The 20,274-nt window shown below is 39.1% G+C and overlaps 1 protein-coding gene across 2 annotated transcripts in view; it reads left to right on the top strand.

Moving 5' to 3' along the window:
* Positions 1-5,583: 5,583 nt before the first annotated feature.
* The window catches only part of UNC45A (unc-45 myosin chaperone A), a 28,309-nt gene continuing 13,618 nt past the window's right edge, over positions 5,584-20,274 (top strand). The window contains exons 1-14 of one of the 2 annotated variants that reach the window (XM_072402752.1): positions 5,584-5,727; positions 6,586-6,744; positions 8,429-8,465; positions 9,684-9,859; positions 12,439-12,531; positions 13,290-13,457; positions 13,576-13,744; positions 13,825-13,995; positions 15,088-15,259; positions 16,326-16,626; positions 16,726-16,820; positions 16,936-17,077; positions 19,074-19,214; positions 19,331-19,458. In XM_072402752.1, coding sequence (XP_072258853.1) covers positions 5,704-5,727; positions 6,586-6,744; positions 8,429-8,465; positions 9,684-9,859; positions 12,439-12,531; positions 13,290-13,457; positions 13,576-13,744; positions 13,825-13,995; positions 15,088-15,259; positions 16,326-16,626; positions 16,726-16,820; positions 16,936-17,077; positions 19,074-19,214; positions 19,331-19,458 — 1,976 coding nt within the window. In that variant the 5' untranslated portion in view covers positions 5,584-5,703. Of the gene's footprint in view, positions 5,728-6,585; positions 6,745-8,428; positions 8,466-9,683; positions 9,860-12,438; positions 12,532-13,289; positions 13,458-13,575; positions 13,745-13,824; positions 13,996-15,087; positions 15,260-16,325; positions 16,627-16,725; positions 16,821-16,935; positions 17,078-19,073; positions 19,215-19,330; positions 19,459-20,274 lie in introns of those variants that run through there. The other variant, XM_072402753.1, reaches the window with a different exon arrangement.

Genomic DNA, 20,274 nt, shown 5'->3' with positions numbered 1-20,274 from the left:
TTTGGATGATCTAATCTCAAAAAAGTTATTTTATAAAATCCATGTACAATGAGAATCCATATTGCTCTGAAATTGCTAGTAACATACTGTACATGCTAGCTGATTGTCATTTGTGACCCCATTTATGTTCATTAAATATTCAGATCACAGGTGCAAATGGGAATCAAAAATATGTGAAATGTATTAATTAAAGCAAAAAAACATACAACTAACATCTCAGAATCAAAAGTAACAAAAAGAGTTTAGAGAAAAAGCTCAGAGTTCCATAGAGTGAAATGAATGGTTGTCAACTGTCTTCCAATTTCCAGGGTCACAGGTTTTGAGGGATTTTTCATAGGAACATCAGTGCTTTTTTAATGATTGTATTTATGAAAGTCCTTAAGACAGGTGGTGTCCATCAAAAAAATCCTCAGCTTCAGTATAATATAACTGAGTTTGTTTCTACTGTTTGACCTTCTATGTCTCTATTGTAGCTATCTCCCTAATATCCTACCAGGAGAACAAAGTTTTTATGGGTAGACCTAGTAAGGTCCCAACTGTCATTGATCATAGTAAAACATATTTCTAAATTATTTTTATGTTGCAGGAGATCTGTAAATATTTTTACTTACATAGGTTCACTTTTAGGCTTTTAGTAAATTAGATATGAGGCCCATTGTGGATGTGCTCCTTGGTTGGAATGTATTAAATATTCACCGTTACCACAGGGTCTCTACAAAAAGATGTTGGCATGCCCTTTTATCCTTTATATGGATATGGGGAATTACCAATTTATTGGAGGTGTTTTTATCTACTGGCTTCATATGTGTAAAGTCGGGGTGCTGGTATTATTCCCAAGCTGGCAGCATAGCCAGTACATTACTAGGAACCGGTGCTGTGAACAGAAGTTGTCAGGGAAGAGAATGGCATCAGTTCAGCATCTCAGATCTCAGGTTCCCATTATAAATTCCAAGTACTTCCACCTTACCTTCCACTTCCATAGCAAGCAAGTGCTAAAAAAAAAGTCTAGTAGTCAGTAAAAACACACAAAATAATAGTTGCAGTAATAATGATCATCAAAAAATTTTATATTATGACATAATTGTTAGTACCCATGCACACAACTACTCCACGGTCTAAATACACATTTCTTTAAATGCAGTTTCATGCAGAACTACAAATAGTTGTCTGTTTTTTACACAGCAGACACTCCACAATTTTTACAGCTGGAATCCCCTCAACAGCCCCCCTAATGGAGCTATTTCCACCTCCTGACCCCATAGGTGCCATTGCTATGCCAATAGTCTTCCAATAAAGACAGGAGGGGATGGAAATCTTTCAAAAATAAACAAAACACAATATTATATAAGAAAACGTGGTAGCCCCAAGGACAACTGCTCCTTCCATTTCTTATCCAGATGTCACGGGGAAGTGAGAAACAACCATACCAATGGGAAAACAGTGGCTGGAGTTACCAATAAATAATAACAGTAATTTTGCAAAAAAGTTCAGTTATATGTATGCCCCTCAAAGTGCATCAAAAAAAATAAACTGGATTGCCTAGCAGGAGGTCTGACCACTGCAGCCTAAAGTCCAGTACAGTCGTATGGCATCAGAGGCTTATCGTTGGACTAACTTTTGTGATTGATTTCAGTTTCAGGTGATAGATTATGTCCCATTCTGTTCTTTAGATTGTGAGGAGAGGAGAGCACACAGAAGTCCACTGTGCTCTCCTCTATACCAGTCATTTCCATTCCGTTGTTGGAGGACTGAAAAACATGTCAGATTTTGCTCCTCTTGGGCGATCCCCTGCCCTTTTTAGCTGGGCGCACCACCCAACATTTTCCAGTAACCACCCCAGCTGTTTTTAGATAAACAGCCTCTTTGCTTTTTTTTAGGCAGATATGAGATTACATCATTATTGTTTACATGTACCAATCATCTATAACTTGGATTTCATTTTAAATATTAGCAAATTTCCTTGCATGTGATTAGATATTTTTTGCAAAAAAAAGTTTTGTTACTTTCCTTAAGCAATATAATCATTTCTTTTTGCTACAAAGTGAACATCCTAAACTTTATTTGTAAACCCAATGCTAATTATCCATGTGTTGAAAGTTTGTAAACATGATAGAACACATTAAACTGCTGCTTTTTTAGGGTTGTAATACTGCTAAAGCCCATGTATCAGCTGAATTTACTGTTATGTACTAAAAGCTGTTCTGGGAACAACCAGAAGCAATAAATAAGAGAAACATTCAGTTTGTAAATGGGCCAAACACTACAACAATGGCCATCAAAAATGTTCAGCAATAAATAAATGGAGAGTTGTTTGTGCCATGAGACACAACCTGATGCCGCACAAAGCTCTCCATACGCTTGCTCTTTAGCCATAACCCAATTCTAACAAATGACATCTGGGAGGGAGAACAGATGAAGATACTCAAGTTTCTTTTTGTAATACCATGATGAAACTGATAGCTGGGAAGCTGAAACTAAGACACTTGAAATCCAAGAATGGTTTCCCTGTCACCATTGAGAGTTTGTTCAATGGTGGAAGAAGTCTGATTCTCCTGTAGGATGGTGCAGAAATCTTAATTTACTGTTTAAGCCAGGTGTACATGGGTCTGGATGTAAAAAAAACATTTACATTGGTTATAGAAAATAATCATCACATTTTGTTGGTTTGCATGATATGAGGACACACCCGGGTTGCACTCCCATTGAGTCTTGATAGGTGCGGCGTTGTTGCACTTAAAAAAAAAACAACACAGTTACTTTATATAGAAGAGTTGTCTACCCTTCTAGGTAAAGTAAAAATGTTGAGTTTAGGTATGTTTTAAGCTTAAGTAAAGTAAGTGTAATTTTTTTTTTTATTTTAAGTTTAGTTCTGCGTTAAGGCTAAGTGTACACTAAACAACACTTTTGATATTTAACCAGCCTGTTAGTTTGACACAAGGCCACATCCCTGAATCTTTGAACAAATACAAAAAATCTGAGGAATTACCTCCGCAACTGGGACTTTTAAGGCCAATGAGTATTGATTACAATAAAATAAATTCAAACCAAAATTTTATTTAACATCAATAAAACAAGCATCAGCTAAAAAATGTGAAGCAAATATTGTCAAACATTCCTGTCCGGGTAACCTCAACAAAAATGTTACCCTGTTGGTTCGATGCGTTTCGCAGGGTGTATCTGTTTCTTCAGGAACAGAAAAGACAAGAACATCTGATACATGCAGCACATAGGACCCACCTAGCAGGTGAGGATAGTCAGGGACAGCAACTTTTATTTTTCAATCAGCAATTATAGAAAACTAGGTTCCCATGTGGGGATGCCATGTGCAGGGACGCCATGTGCAGGGACGCGGAGATATGAGTTAAACAACAAAGATAAAGCCATATGAGATGTTTTCTTGAACGGCCAGTAAAAATTGGAGTTTATGCATGGACATCCGGAGATTTAAATGCAAACTTCGTTAAATATGAAGATAGCTATTTTGAACTACTGATTGATATTGGAAATAATTGCTGAATACGCGTACACGTCGAACCAACAGGGTAACATTTATGCTGAGGATACCCAGACAGGAATGATTGACAATATTTGCTTGACATTTTTAAAAGTTTAACTTATGCTTGTTTTAATGATGGTAAATAAAATTTTGGTTTGAATTTATTTTTATTGTAATCAATATTCATTGGCCTTAAAAGTCCCAGTTGCAGAGGTAATTCTTCAGATTTTGTGTATTAGTTCTAAGTGTACACCAACTCGATTTATAAATGCTAATAAATTCCCATACAACTTTTGTATGAGATGTTGTGTTTATAAAGACATTTTAAACCATGAGAGCAAAGAGTTAGAGCAGGGGAAAATGCCTTCCAAATGCCCCAAAATGCCCAGTTGTGTCAATGAAGGCATTTGGAGCATTTACAGGCATTTGTAAGCGTTTTTAAAAGTTTATGGGTGTTTTAACTCTTTACAATAACCGCAGGGTGCTTTAAATTTACAGCCTAACAAGAAAATGCTCTGGTGAATGCTGTGAAAACAGTCTGCATAGACTTGGCCTGAGAATGGCCACCATTCATTTCAATTGTGCTTTGCCACAATACACCTTGTAGATTGGAACTGAGTGAAAAAAAGGTGGTATGGTTAGATGATACCAAAGTCAAAATATTTTATATTAACATAAAATGGTACATCTTGCAGAAAGCCAATACAGCAAATACATAGATTGTCATACCTACTGTAAAGCATGGCGGTGGTAGCATCAGTTGTGGGGGAGTTTCTCCGCAGCAGGGAATGGGGCACTTCTCAGGATAAGACAGTTGGATGGGATAAAACACAGTCAAATTCATGAGGAAAATCTGCAGCCAGAAATATGTCAATGGGAAAACAATGGTTTACTTCCCAACTGGCCAATAACCCCAGGCACTCAGCAAAACTGATCACACGCGTCTGAAGGGTGAATGTCATTGCATGGTCTAGGGCAGTGTTTCCCAACCAGGATTCCTCCAGAGGTTACTAGGGGTTCCTTGATTAATGTGAATCTTGTGCCATGGGGTTAATTTGTGACAATAGTGATCTGTAAGGGTGGCATTGTTCCCACAGGCCAGCAAAGGGTCCGGTTTGTAGACGGATCGAGGTCCTTTTACAAGTAAAGGTAAGTGAATGTTTTTATTTTATTTTGTGAAAGTTCCACTTTAAGCCTGTCTGTTCTGAATGCCCTTTGTTACGCATGAGCGCTAACATGCATTATGTAACACGTTAACATCCATGCACAAGGGCAGACCTGTCCAATGAATAGACTGCCAATGCACCAGTATGTAAAAATAATCTGATGTGAGATATTTTTCCAAAGCAGCCCAACACGTGTGTCTTTTCACACGGTAACACGCACATGCCTTGTGTTATTTTGGGTTCCATTCAGAACTGAGTTGCAGACGATATGAACGTCATTTATGTCTATATCCTGGGCATACACAAAGCAATTTTCTGGCTATAGTTTTTAGGGTCTAATTCTGTATTATTTTTTTTACTAAAGATTCACACGGCATCAACATCGCTGACGTCTATATGCTGGGCATGTGCAAAGCAATCTTTTGCCCATAGCAATTATGTTTTTAGGATCTATTTTTTTTTTTTACAAAAGATTCACACGGCTCGAACATCATTCACATCTATTTGCTGGGCATACGCAAAGCAATTTTTTGGCTATAGCAACTATGTTTTTAGGGTCTATTTGTGTTTTTTTTTTACCAAAGATTAACACGGCATGAACATCATTCACGTCTATATATATATATATATATATATATATATATATATGTAGTGGTCTGCTTTTTTTTTTTTTACTTTTTTTTAAGGAATTACAGATTTTTAAAGATTTACATTATTGATCAATTTTTACATAAATGGGTTAAATAAGAACAAATAAGGTGAATTTTGTGTGAAAGTTGTGTGTAAACATTGACATCTGGGACTCTAAAATCTGACTGGATGAAGGGCCCTGTGTGTGAGGAGAGCAGAGGACACGCCCCGGGCCTCTCCACACGCCTGACAGACACTACCATATATGGTATAGGCCGGGCTCTCCAGCCGTCACCAGTGGGCGGGGCCTGACAGGAATTCTGTGAGGAGACCCACCGGCTACACTGAATTGCACGGTCGGGGCGGCAGCTGGGAAACACCGCGGCTTGGGTTGAGGCCTTCACGCTGGAGATGGGAGAGACCGCTGCCGAGAAGGTAAGTGCCAAAACCTGGCAGGGTGGTGGGAAGGGATTTCATAGGATATTGTGGTTGTCAGCAGGGCCCGGGCTCTGTGATTTCAGCAGTATAATATGCAATGACGATCTCTGAGGTTTTGTTAGGAATATATTATAGCAAGAGGAGCTGTAAGGAATAACATGGGGGTCACGTGTCCCCTGAATGTGGTTACCATGGAGCTGAGAGAGAAAGCTGCATGTCTGTTCTGTGTCCCCATGCCAGAGAATTGCTGATTACTTCCTGTCTGGAACATGAAGAGCTATGCAATGTATTAGAAGTGATCATTCATATTGCAATCTGCACACAGCATGCCTTCAAATTGAATGGCGATGGAGAATAGCAATGCATGTGATATATGTTGCAGGAAGGTTTCTGCATGCATTTGTGGGAATAAACCCCAACCAGCAATTTATAAATGTTTCTCCTGTGAAGATTTCTTTTACTTCCTGCTCAGGAGACAACAGGAAGTGAGAAGAAATATTTGCAAAGGGACCCACGCACCCCCTCCTAGACACTGCAGATTCTAGTGGGAGGGGCTTAGTAACAGGCCAATCAATAAAGCAGTGGGTAGAACTGGGTGTGGTCATGTGTTGATTGACAAGCTGGTAAATCAGTGTTACCGCTTTTATCCACGCCTCCTTCTACTCCTCCCACTTTAATGCATGGGAGTGACAACTCTGCTCTGAACACAGGAGCAGTCCAGCATTGTTGTCACACCATCACAGGAAATTTGCATTAGGTGGACTACCCTGATAACTCTTATTACAAATTGTATTATTGATAGATTAAAATGTGTGATGAGATATAACAAATGGATTCTTTTTTATATTTTTGCAGATGAATTCAGAAAATTTAAGAGAGGATGGTAACAAGCACTTTAAATCTGGAGATTATGAAGCGGCCATCGTGTGTTACACCAAAGCAATCAACATATCTGCTGATAAGCAGGATAAAGCTGTGCTACACCGAAACCGTGCCGCCTGTCACCTCAAACTGGTGAGTGTAGAGCAAAGCTTCCCAGCCTTTTACATGGGGACCCTGGAAATAACTTTCTGGTCTTCAGGGAACCCCGGCTATAATTACTATATCCACAGCTCACCGTATATTAGTGTGGTGGTCAGTGGGAAGATTTCCTCTTACATTGCTGGTCATTGGGAAGAATGTCGCCCTTACAGAGAGCCAAGAAGATCATTGGTGTCACTTAAAGAGGAACTAAACTAAAAAGTGCCTAAAAATAAAAAAAAAAATACACCTACCTTCAATCCCGCAAGCTGTCCGATCCATCCGGAGGTCTCTTCCATGTGTCATCCCGGCATCTGTTCACCGCCATCTTCGTCTCTTCTTCCTACGTTACCTGACCCAGGCGCGAGATTGGGTGACGTAGGTTGGAAAAAAAAGTTTTGACTATTTCACTGTGCATGCGTGAGATCAGCAATTTTTTTTTTCCCACGAAAAGGCTCCTTTTGCGCATGCCTGAGATGCTCGGGCATGTGCAAGAAGGAGCACCCAAGAGCCTCCTGGATACGTGACATAGGTATCCAAGGCTTTGTGCTCCCATTCATTCTTGATCGCCTAGCAGGCAGTGCTGCACCCCTTTTTTTTTTTTTTAAAGAGTGATGCACTTAAAACAAAAACAGTTGTCTACTCTTTTATGTGAAGTGAATATTCTGAGTTTAGGTACGCTTTAAACTGACCTTAGAGGAACAAAGTGCTCATTGCTCAAGGAACACCTAGCAACCTCTGATTGAGAAACTCAGGTATAAACATTATTCTTTATTTGCATTGCAATCTGTGTCCCTCTATTTGCTCCTCTAAATTGCTCAAGGGGTTCCCCCAATGTTAATTTTTTTTTTATTTCCATAGAAGGTTAGACAGCCCTTCTAAATAGTAAAATGTTGTTGTTTTTTTAGGTTCAACAACCTTTTCTTCTTTAAATGGTGCAGTGCCATGGCGGTCAAGACTTAATGGGAGCACAGAGCCTCTCAGGATACCTATGTCACACATCCTGGGAGGCTCTTAGCTGCTTTTTCTGTGCATAGCCAATCTCAGGCATACGCAGAAGGAGCTCTTTCTTTATTGGGAGAAAAAAATTGCCAATCTCATGAATGCGCAGTGAGATTGGCTATCATTTCCCTCATCTACACCACCCGGTCTTGCGCCTGCGCAGTTTGAGACCGGGTGACGTACAAAGAAGAACCCAGAGGAAGGATGAAAAAGATGGCGGAGCCCAGTGTTTCCTCTGCACTGGGTTGAAGAAGGATAAGGCAGGACCCAAGCGAAGAAACCTCCCGGATCGACGGATCTGCGGAATTAAAGATAAGTGTGTTTTTGTTTTGTTTTTTTATTTTGCATTAAGTTCCGCTTTAGGAGGTTTTTTTCCCATTGACTCCCAAAAAATTGTTTTTACTAGGGATTCCCTAACACCTGAAAATTATTTCCTCATAGGTAATAGGTTGAGAAAGGCTGATACCGAGCTTTAGTTAGACTTCGTTTATTATATTAATTTTAATACGGATATTTTTGGCTGGCAACAAAATAGTGAAAGTTCTGAGGGATAAAACGTCTCCGCAGAGATTGCAGAAATATATTGTAATTTATAATAATGTACAGGTTGGTGGATAGAAGGGGTGACATGAGTATTACACAGGGTACAATCAGTTTAAAATGTTCTCTTTTGCAGGAAAATTACACAAAAGCAGAAGAAGACGCATCAAAAGGTAAATGGATTTCTACTCAGCTTAGTCTAAACTATAAGTATGTTGGAGCAGATTAAAGCAGAACTAAAGCCCATTTTTACTCACCTGCCTCTGTTCCCTCACAGGGGCATTGCTATTTTCTAATTTCTTTTCCCAGGGTCGATCCCCGGCCACCTTGATTGGTTAGAGTGGGTTGACATAACTCCCGCATTTATTCCCAGCACGTGCAAGGGAAGCCATGATTGCCGGGTACCCTGGCATCCAATAGGAATGGCTGGGATGACGTAACTCTCATGATCTTCTTTCACCAATTGCTGTGCTCAGTTCACCTATTTATTGACAGATACCTGAAGCAAGCTGCAGGTAGGAGGGGTTTTGCAGAAGGAACATCTCTGTCTCTTACTATAATAATGACCGGCCTGATCATGGATTAATATAAGTGGAACTTTAATTCTGCTTTAAGGTTTGTCCTAAGGAGAAGCGAGTACTACATATCTGTAAGCTTATAATCAATAAATATTTGTTGCATTTTATGTCCTTAAAGCGTACCTAATTTCAGAATTTTCACTTTACATAGAGGGTAGACAACCCTTTTATGTAAGGTAAAAATACTGTTTGTTTTTCTAAATGCAACACCCTATTTTTTTTTTAGGATGCAGCACCGCCCCTAATTCTCGGTTGACTTGAATTGGAGCACAAAGCCTCCCAAGATACCTACATCATGCATCCCTGGGGGCTCTTGGGTGCTCCTTCTGGGCATGCCTGAGCATCTCCACTGCTTGAATACTGTTACCAGAGTCTGTAGCAAAAAGAGACACTCCTATAATACACAAAATCCAGAGAAATACCTTTGTTTTCTACAATAACACATATATATATATATGTATGTGCGTGTATACATTATTGTAGTAAACAATAGTATTTCTCTGGATGTTGTGAATTGTGGGGGGGTGGGGCAAAGCCTATTACTAATTATATAGGAGAAGAGTGTCTCTTAGCCTGTGCCGCTGCATATCGGCTGCATAGACAAACATTGCTTTGTTGTAAATCCAGACCTTAACTGCTATATACATGTTATATGTTCCATTATTTTTTTTCTATCCTTCTTTAAAAGTTTGGGATCAATAATCTTTCTACAAATAATGTATTGTATTACTTGCCAGAGATTCTGCTGCACTGTTGAAGCCTTTGAGACCATATCAAATATAGAAATAACATTTATGACTTTTTATTCTGCAGCTATAGAGGTTGACGCTGGTGATGTTAAGGCCCTGTTCAGGCGCAGTCAGGCCTTGGAGAAACTGGGACGCATAGACCAGGCCATACTTGATCTCCGCAGATGTTTGACTTTGGAACCCAAAAATAAAGTATTTCAGGAGGCGGTGAGAAATCTGGGAGTCCAGGCACAAGAAAAGGTATGCATGAGACACATGCACTCCGTATATGTGTGAAAAGAAGAACTGTACAAGTATGAGGCAAACTACTAACCAAGATTGAATAGGTTTTTCCAATATACATTCACATTTTCAACTTGAAATTAACTCCTACTGCCAATATCAATATTAGTTCAGGAGTGAGTAGGGATTATTGGGTAGTGCTAGGGGATGTACAAATTTTTGTAGTACAGTCAAAGGGGAAGGCTATGTACGCACGTTGGATGATTCTCGTCTGATACGAGCAGTCAGGCTCATCTCTGACCATTCGTTGGACGCGTACAGTTGTTGCAACTTTGTTCATGGATCTGTCCTGATGGTTCCATTAATGATCAATGGTGAAGAGCTCAGTGGGGTGCCGCTCACTCATTCTCCTCCTATAGACTAGAATGGTGCGCGTTTGTTCACTCTTGTCTTCGGAAACGATCAGGATAGATTGTTTCTAGTAATGAAAATTGCATGTGTGTACACAGCCTAACTCAGAATAAACAGTACATCTTATCTGGTTCAAAAGCAGTTACTGCTGCCCTTTGTGTTATTTGCTTATTTCTATAACCTCTATTATCTACTTTGGCCTTCATTTAATCCCCCATTACTGTGTTAGGGCCAATAAAATCTTTTATGATACTAGGATAAGTGGTCATTTCTTATGAGGGGGAGGTCTGTCTATCTCTATAGGAAAATATAGCAGCGATCCCCGAATAGTTTAGTGATCTGTTGCATCACTAAGGACAGGAGACCAATCTACATGCGTTAGATTTTTGCTCTAGACAATTACAATTGCATTCCTATGGCAGGCTGGCAGTGATGTAACTCCAGACATTAGATTTACTTTAGGGTTCCTGCCTGCATTTATTAGAAAAAAAAAACAGTGAAAAGAAAACTACTGTATTTTCCCTCACAGGAGTCAGTGTCCACAACAAAAATCCATAACAAAAATGTACAGCCTCCTAGCCAACATATAATCCTGGCTGCTTTTTGATCTCCCTGGCGGTATAATTATTAAGAATTTTTAAATGTAAAAGCGATACATTTAAAAATACCTATTTTAAATTTCCCGCTTGGTCCCGCCTCCCAGTCCTGCCCCCCAGCCACAGGCTAGCGTGCAGATGCCTGGCCGGCATCTGTGTCCCCAAAGTTCACATGTTGGGGACGCAGATGCCGGCCGGGCATCTCCAGGTTACACAGGGGAAGCAGATGGCGGGCACCGCTTGCCAGGTAAGCTTTTTAAACTCCCTGGCAATTTCACCCTGAGTGTGGCTCAGAGTTAGTGCTTTTGGTACTGAAAATTAACCCCGAGCCAAACTCAGGAATACCACCAGGGAGGTTAAACAAAATGCATTGCTGATTAGGATTACATAAAAAGAATGATTCACAGTCCGTGTAACATACAGCCACCTGCTGCTTAACACAAGCTGTGCTAAATAGGCTTCTGGGCCTTAGGAAAATGTGGGGCATGAAACTGGGAATCCGTCCCACCCTGCTCCTGCAGATTCCCAGTAAAACCAGCCGCAGAACAGAAATTTTGTACAATGAACAAGAAACCTAGAGGTTCCCTGCAAAAAAACTCAATACTGGTTTTACTTCAGATGTATCTGAGATATCTTGGTCCCACATAGCATCCATCCAGCACTCTTTCCAGTGACCTTTTTGTCATTGTGGTACAATAAAATAAAACAAAAGTTGAAACGTTTGCCATATATTTTTTTTTTTTGTAAAATTCAATTTAAAAAATGTAAATTTGCATGCATATATATCCAAGCCAAATTATTTATTCAGGTGAAGAAAGTGCTGGTCAATGAAACACAATTATTTCATCGATCTTCCTCAACTTCTAGAAGCATTAGTGATGGGCAGTAACCTGCAGTAAAAAGAGTTAAAATTTAAAAAAAATTGCTGATTGCTTCCGGTGTTTTTTTTTTTTTTTTTAACTCAAAAAGTAATATAACATCTTGAAATTGTAATTGTAATAAGAAGCACTCTGTAAATAATAAATTTACATTTCTTCCTTTCTTCCTTAGGACTAGTGACCTCTTGTTCTATTAGTTGAATATGTTGTGTGAGATCTTGGAAGGCACTACTGCCTCCTTTATGTTGATATGGGGATTTTGCTACACTTCTGATGCTTATTGACCCAAATAGTTATCAGTTCAGCAGTCATCAGGAGGGTAGCCCTACATTGAAGCAAAGCTCTATTTAGTTGCTAGCCTCCACACCAAGACACAAAGTATAGCAAGCCAGTAAGGGAAAAAGGTCAACCACAGGGGGCTTTTACAGCCAAAAAAGTTCTTCACCCATTGCATGCCTTTTTGGGTACAGCTTCCACATTACAGGTTCTCCAAGTTTAACATTTTAACATAATACACAATAAGTGTTGAAAAGAACAAATACAAAAAAAAGTATTCAAGAAATTAGCAGTCACATTATTTTTCTCCTAAATTAATTTAAATTTCATTTTAACTAGCAAATGCTTTCAATTATAGTCATTTAACAAACTTAAAAGTAATAGACTGATGCTTTTTATTCCTGCTCTCCATATAACTGATTATTTCCTCTGGCAGGTGCAGCTCATGTCCTCCACAGATTCCAAAGTGGACCAAATGTTTCGCATCTTGCTTGACCCCGATGAGAAAGACGTTGAAAAGCAGCAAAAGGTACTTGCTAATTGGTGCGGATTTGTGATACTGGGTTAAAGGTAAAGGTGCTAAATATAATGGATTTCTCAGTCAGCTGCTGGTTGTCACATCATCAATGTATAATGCTCTAATCCCTTCCAACACAAAGCATTTTTTTACACAAGATCCTTGTATTTCAAAAGGAATGAATACCTTTTGTTTGACCTAGGCCTATTGGAGGGGGAGAGCCTGGACAATCTAGCATGGCTTTAAGATCTTGAAATTGTCAATTATTTTTCTCTTGCAAAAAATGAGATTGGGAAGGGGTGATTTGTCAGCAGAGCAAAAATTAAAGTGACCTGTGCTGTGAAATAAGAAATAAATTGCCGATTCTGATGCCTCTGAAAAACATTAGTTGTTTGGCTGTCATGATGATGCAGTGGCTACAGTAATTTGATTCAGTAAACACAAGCATACCACATGTGACAATAAATATATAATGCTTTAAGGTCTGCATGATGCCCAACTAGCATTTTTATATGGGAAGATCAGCAATAGCATCTGATTCTGACTGCATGGGATTCCTTTAAAAATGTTCATCATTTCTACTATACTTAAATGTTATAAAATATCCACATGTTGGGTTACATTTTAATTTATATAAAATAAACATCTAATCCAAATGCAAGCAACATAATATGGATAGACTGGAGCATTATATGAGCCATAAAGGCTAAATGAGGGAAAAAAAGCCCCAGAAAGAAAAGTGTGAAAACTTAATCTGCCTTTATTTGCAGGCGGCACAGAATTTGGTGGTTTTGGCTCGGGAAGATGCTGGAGCAGAGAAGATTTTTCAGAGTGACGGGGTCCGTCTCCTGGTACGACTGTTGGACACTAAAAAAGCAGACATGATGCTGGCTGCTCTGAGAACCTTTGTTGGTCTCTGTACTGGTCATCAGCCACGAGTAAGTTTCACTTCCATTACAGTGACCCTTTTGGTTCTCTATTAGTAATTTAAGATAAAAAAGCAATGAAAGTCTGAAAATTGTCATCTACTATATTATTATTATTCTCTGTCTGCAGACACTGGCTATCCTCAATGCAGTGGGCATGGAGAAGTTTTGTGCAGTGATGGCAGTGGACGATGAGCCAGTCTCTCTTGCTGCCTGTACTGTCCTAAATACCATGTTTGATACTTTAAAAGAAGACATGAAGAAGGATATTCGAGCTAAGGAAGGAGCAATTGTTCTAGGTAAACATCTATGTAATACAGAATAGCAAGATAGTTATTCTTGGCAAAATTTTACATCTTTAACTTTTGAATCTTTAAAGATCCCTCTAAGGAGCTGAAGTCGATGATTCATCACCTGCTTGAGATGCTCACTCAGGCTAGTGTGTCTGCACATGGAAGAGAGAATTCTCTTAATCTTCTCATAAAAGTAGTTCCACGGAAATCATTGCGTGATGCCAACAATGGAGTGACCTTGTGGGTCATTGATCAAGGTAAGTGGATTTCATAAAGGTGGATTTGATGCCAAATACCACACTAATGATTGGAAAAAGCTTGCAAAAGGGAAAAGAAACGAATACCTGATGCATTTTTAGTTACATAGTAAGTCAGGTTGAAAAAAGACATAAGTTCAACCACTAGTGAAATAAACATATCCCAGATACAAAACCCTATAGATATAGTTGATCCAGAGAAAGGCAAAAAAAAAACCCTGATACAATTTTCTCCAACAGGAAAAAAAAATCCTTCCTGATTCCATGAGGCAATCAGATGTTCCCTGGATCAACAGTCTTTGTTATCTTTACTTAAAAGCCTTTATACCCAGTTATATTCTGTGCTTCTAGAAAACCATCTATTGTAGCTGCTGAATAGGCAGTCGATTCCACATTTTCACAGACCTTACAGTGAAGAATCCCTTCCTTATCTGGAGCTTAAACCTCTTTTCTTCCAGACACAAAGAGTGCCCTCTTCTCCTTTGTAACGATAAGTGAATAATTTGGAAGAGAGTTCTCTATATGGACCGTTTATATATTTATACAGGGTGATCATATCCCCCCTTATACGTCTCTTCAGTTCAGGCAGAATAGATTCAGTTCAGCTAATCTCTCCTCATAGCTGAGCTCCTCCATTCCTTTTATTAGTTTAGTTGCCCTTCTCTGAACTCTCTCCAGTTCTGCAATGTCCTTTTTGTGAACTGGTGCCCAAAACTGGTCTGAGCAATGCTTTGTACAGGGGCAGGGTAATGTCTCCATCTCACCAGTCTATTCCTCTTTTAATTCAAGAAAGTACTTTGCTAGCTTTAGATATTGCAGCTTGGCATTGCATGCTGTTATTAGGTCTATGATCTACCAGAACCCCCAGATCCTTTCTATTTCTGATGAACTAACATTGTTTTGTACTGGCAAGATAACTAACAGGAACTGGATAATCTGTGTATAAAGTCATTGTTAGGGATTAGCTGGAAGCTAGGGGACCAGTGTTGCCTTTGCTGATTTAGATCAAAAGGATTTACAGATGGAACAATACATCAAAATATTAGTATGCTAGCAAGTTCTTATTTTATCCATGTTGTTCTTTTTTCTAAGGCTTGAAGAAAATCCTTGAAATAGGAGGCTCCCTTGTGGAGATTCCAGGCAGCCTGTCAGTTACAGAAACCACCAGGATGAGCGCCTCAGTGCTTCTAAATAAACTCTTTGATGATCTCAAGTGTGACGCAGAGCGAGAGAATTTCCACAAGCTTTGTGAAGATTATGTTCGGTAAGAAGGCTTTAAAGGGGACCTTTCATCTTTCAACAATGAAGATCTGTTTTGAGACAGATCTAAAACTGGGTATAAAGTGTTTTTCTCTATTATTCATGTGTTGCAGTGTTCCTAAATCAAACCGTAACTCTATATTGTAATATACTAATGAATCCTGCATCTTCAAATCAACATTTGCATGTATTTTGCTAATCTAGTCGGTGCTTTTGATGCTTCATTTTGTAGTAGTGATGACGTAGGGGTAAACAAATTAGATGTTAGATCAGATAAAAACATCAAATATAACAAAGATTTTAAAGCCAGGGCATTCCCAATCAACATGTGATTGATTTGATTAGGAATGGTTCTTTTGCCCCTGCACAGCTCCATTCAGCGGCTCTGCCTGTTATATTAACAGCAAGGAGCACTTCCAGTGGCTTCCACCTGTTAGAAAAACGCCACTGCTCATTTTCATTAACCTGTTGGAGAAGGCAGAGTTGAGCAGCACTTTTTTTAGCTGGTCGATGATGGTTATACCAGGAAAACAATCAATTAAAGGAAGGTATCAGTCATTTATCTGGTCATACATCTATCGACCAAAGAATAGGCACTTTAACACTAAATTGTCCATAAAACACACTCTCCCTATTCTAAATCTTTTTTCTAACACCTAACAAACCCCCTAAAATGAGCCAGTAGAACACCACCAGGTGCCTGCATGCGTGTTGTTTCTTTGCAGTGCTTTGTAAAGTAAATGGCAACTGTCCCCTGTTTGGATACCCTGTAACCCCATTCTTTTAGCAAACAATATGATGGGTTTTCCTACTGGGTAGTAGTAAAGTGTATGTGGTGGTAAAAAAAATGTTGTTATTGCACTTTGTTTTCTAATCTGCCCAAAAAATAATTCTACAACTGGGCAAAAAGAGCTATTACTTTATTAGGTTTACATAAAAAAATAAAATAAAATATATATATATATATATATATATATATTTTATATATATATATATATATATATTTTTTATATATATTTTTTGGAAGCCTTGTTTATTTACCGTACATTATTTTACTTTTTCACTTGCAGGAGTTTGTTTGAAGGTCACGGTATGGATGGTAAACTATGTGCAATACAAACAGTCTCCTGCTTATTGCAGGGCCCTTCTGAAGCTGGGAACCGTACTCTTGAGCTTACAGGTATAATGGAGAGCATTATAGCTCTGTGCGCTTCAGAGCGGGAGGTTGATCAGCGAGTGGCAGTGGAGGCATTGATCCATGCAGCTGGCAAAGCTAAGCGAGCTTCCTTCATCACTGCCAATGGGGTGACCTTACTCAAAGACATATACAAGAAAAATGAAAATGATGCCATCCGTATACGAGCCTTGGTGGTATGCCCCAGTTCTTTGTGCGATTGGGTTACTCATGCATGTTATTTTGCTATTATGGCTTAGAAGCCTAAAATGTTTTTTTTTCCTTTTATCTTGCAGGGTTTGTGTAAACTGGGATCAGCAGGTGGCACGGACTTTAGCATGAAACAGTTTGCAGAAGGATCTACTCTCAAGCTGGCTAAACAATGTCGCAAGTGAGTTCTCCCCGCTGTTTATGGTAGAATATGGGTAACTTGACTGAAGACCAATGTGTCATAACGCTAAATGTTGCATTTTGTACCTTAAGACTGTCTGCTTCTTATTTTGTAGGTGGCTGTGCAATGAGAGTATTCAAGCAAGCACACGCCGCTGGGCAGTGGAAGGATTGGCTTATTTAACATTTGATGCTGATGTTAAGGAGGAATTTGTTGAAGATAAAGCAGCTTTACAGGCAATGTTCAAGTTAGCAAAGGTATACAGTTTTGCTATTCAGTATCTACCTCATATACAAATGTATTCTGGCCATTGTATTTTTATAACAAATACAAAGGCATAATGCACAGACAGCTTATTTAGACCTAATTTATAAAATTATTTGAGTGCCAACACTGAGACATGTACAGATGGCAATATTCCAAGGATAGCTTTTGAGGTACTTACCCTCACTATACTTGAGGCCATGTCACATTAGTGATTGTGTCACTAGTGACATGATTTTTGTTTACAAAAAGACTTACCTGCTCCAATGGCATTTCTCCATCACTTCTTCAACCAGCAGTATGCTACTCCATAATTTCTCTCGGGTAAACCAAGTTCAGTGTTTTGGCTAATGAGGGTTGCTGTTGGAACAAGTGATCTTGTTGCTGGTAAGTTACATCCAGTATGATTGTGTGTATTATGGACACAACCCAGTCCCTGGGCTTTGTTTTATCTTCGGGGAACAATAACAATTCATTAGGATCCAAGCAAGCCCAGATGGTTTTCTTCCCCAGAAATAGGACTGACAGTATCTATACAATTCAGAACTGTTCATGAAAATTCAGCCATCTGATTGTAAATGGTCCACCTTACACCTAGGTCATCTTATTCATAGAGAAGCTAAAATGTTTAGCTTAAAGCATATTACAAGAAAAATACTTCTATTCATTTTTGACACTGAAAGTATAGAAACCTAGCTGTTGGAAATGCACTCATAGGCCCATAAGGTCTGTACACAAGCTGATATTGCCTTCTCTTCTAATTACAAATTAAATTAAACAACCTCATCTTAAAGTAAATCGGCAGCAGCTGATTATCCCTAATCAGTTCGAATTAACTATTTTCTCTCCTTCCCTCTTTGGCTATTATTTTAATGCTGATTTTTTTTTTCTCTAAAAATGATATATGTACTAGTTTGTCTTGCATTACCTTAATTAATGACAAAGTTACTGCCAAATCAATAGACCCATAGCTGTAATTTAACAATTCCTCTGCTCCATAAGGGGTATTCAGATAAGTTAATTTGAATTAGGTAAAGTTCAAGATACCAGAGTGGAAATGAAGTCAGGAAACCTGCTTGCTACTTTTGTGCTCCGCATCAGACTAGCTATGCACATCAAATATCAGCTGGAATGCAGTAGTTTGCTGCTGAAAGCTGTTTCGGTAAAAACACATTTGTTTCAGAAGATTTTACATGTTTATGCCGTCAGTAGATACCCTGTTGTGCCAGAGAAAACAATAGTATTCATCTCTAAAAAGCCAATGTTGGCTTTCTATTCTTTCCTCACAGCCAAACCAAGCATTAACGCCTAGGGTGCTGCACACAAGCATGAAATGAGAGGTGCATAAATAGACAAGATTATGGAAGGAACACATTATAGATGATTTGGGAAACTTGCTACTGTTCATTATATTTTTAGATAATAATAATATGAACTTATCCAGCAGTATCCTTTTGAAATGACCCCCAATGCTTAAAGACCCTCAAAAAAACTACTTTCCAACCCATCCTGAAGGGTCTTTTGTTTGTTTTTTAATTTCTTGTAAGACAAGATATACCCTAAATTTTCCATCAAAGGGTCTTGTCGGCATTGTTTCAAGGAGTGGGGGAACATCAGCATTGGCTGCCCCCTACAGTATTTTTGATGATCTCCCACTTTTTTCTGGATGCTGAGATGAAGGGACCAGTGTTTCAGAGCAGGGGGTCCTTTTCAGGCATTCATATCATTGACTGCATGGCAAAGACTGCCAATAGAAAATGCTCTGAAACACAAAAAGAGAGAAGTCTTCAGCTTGGAGCATTAAATGACTGAAGCGTAAGGTTAGTAATATTAGGGGGTAGTGTGGGTTTTTTTATGCCAGCAGTGAGAAGGGGTGTGAGGGAGGTAAGTGTCATCTTGGACTTGTTTTTTAAAATTTCTAGTTGCTGCTTGGAGGGCAGTGATTGCAGGCTTCTTTATCAACAAATATCGTATTTTATTTTTTTCTAGTCACAAGACAAGACTGTCCTCTTTGCAGTTGCATCCACCCTGGTAAACTGTACAAACAGCTATGACCGTGAAGAAATAGACCCACAGATGTTAGAACTGGCAAAGTATGCCAAGCAACATGTTCCGGAGGAGCACCCAAAGGTGAGAGGCCATCTAGTAAAAGTATCTTCAATAACAATCAAATATTCCACTGGCATTGTGTTATTTCACTGCAATCTGTAGCCATATTCATGGAAATTTGATGTCATTAACTGTAGGATAAGAAAGAGTTTATTGAGGCGCGGGTGCAAAAGCTATTGACGGCAGGAGTGGTGTCTGCTCTGACATGCATGGTGAAAAATGAAAGTCCAGCACTAACCGATTCTTCAAGGGAACTTATATCAAGGTAATTCTAACTTTTACTTTTACAAGGTGTTTTTTAAAATGTTCACAAATAATAGTATAGGTCAAGGTATTGGCAATAATTGTAACTTATGTAGGGGTGTATGACACAGATGAAATACATACAGTAGAGCAGTGGTCGCCAACCTTTTCCGTCCCGCGGACCACTAAAATTACTGGCTCCTAACCGCGCATGCGCGGGGAGCCGGGTGTGAATCAAAGGGGGAGAAACCTCCCCCATGGTGATGTCATTGTGACATAACCCCACCCACTCTCCCATCCAGGGACACGGCCCGCCCACTTCCCTGAGCCAGGGATTTGTATGAGGAACATGGTCCGCAGCTCTGGCAGGTGCGCTACCCCAGCGGGGTCCTTCTCCAAACCCCGCTCCAACCAGAGCCGTGGACCAGCGGTTGGCAACCGCTGCAGTAGAGTACATTTAGCAGAATTCAATAGGTATTTAGGAGTGTAAAAGAGATTATTGTAATTGCAACACTCAGGTTGTTATACCTGCAAATCAGATATATAAAAATAATGGAGAAAAGGCCAAGAATCAGGTAACTCTTCTCTTTATGTTCTCAGCAAATTAAAATGTATAAACTCAAACAACAACTTTCCCTATTTTTTTTTTTTTTTTTTTTGGTCTTCTAAATGTACTATTGAAAGCATTTTATTATACCAATTTAATGGGAGCCCATTAACTCTGATCTTGCTAAGTAGCTGTAAATATATTGTAATGCGAAAGACATTGTGCAGGGCTGTCACAAGTCAGTCCACAAAAATCGGCCAGCAACAGTATTTAAAAGGTAGGTGCACTACT

The sequence above is a fragment of the Pyxicephalus adspersus genome, chromosome 2 (genome assembly GCF_032062135.1).
Source record: "Pyxicephalus adspersus chromosome 2, UCB_Pads_2.0, whole genome shotgun sequence".
NCBI lineage: Eukaryota > Metazoa > Chordata > Amphibia > Anura > Pyxicephalidae > Pyxicephalus > Pyxicephalus adspersus.
The sequence above is the reverse complement of the archived record's forward strand: the minus strand, read 5'-3'. Positions and strand labels throughout refer to the sequence as shown.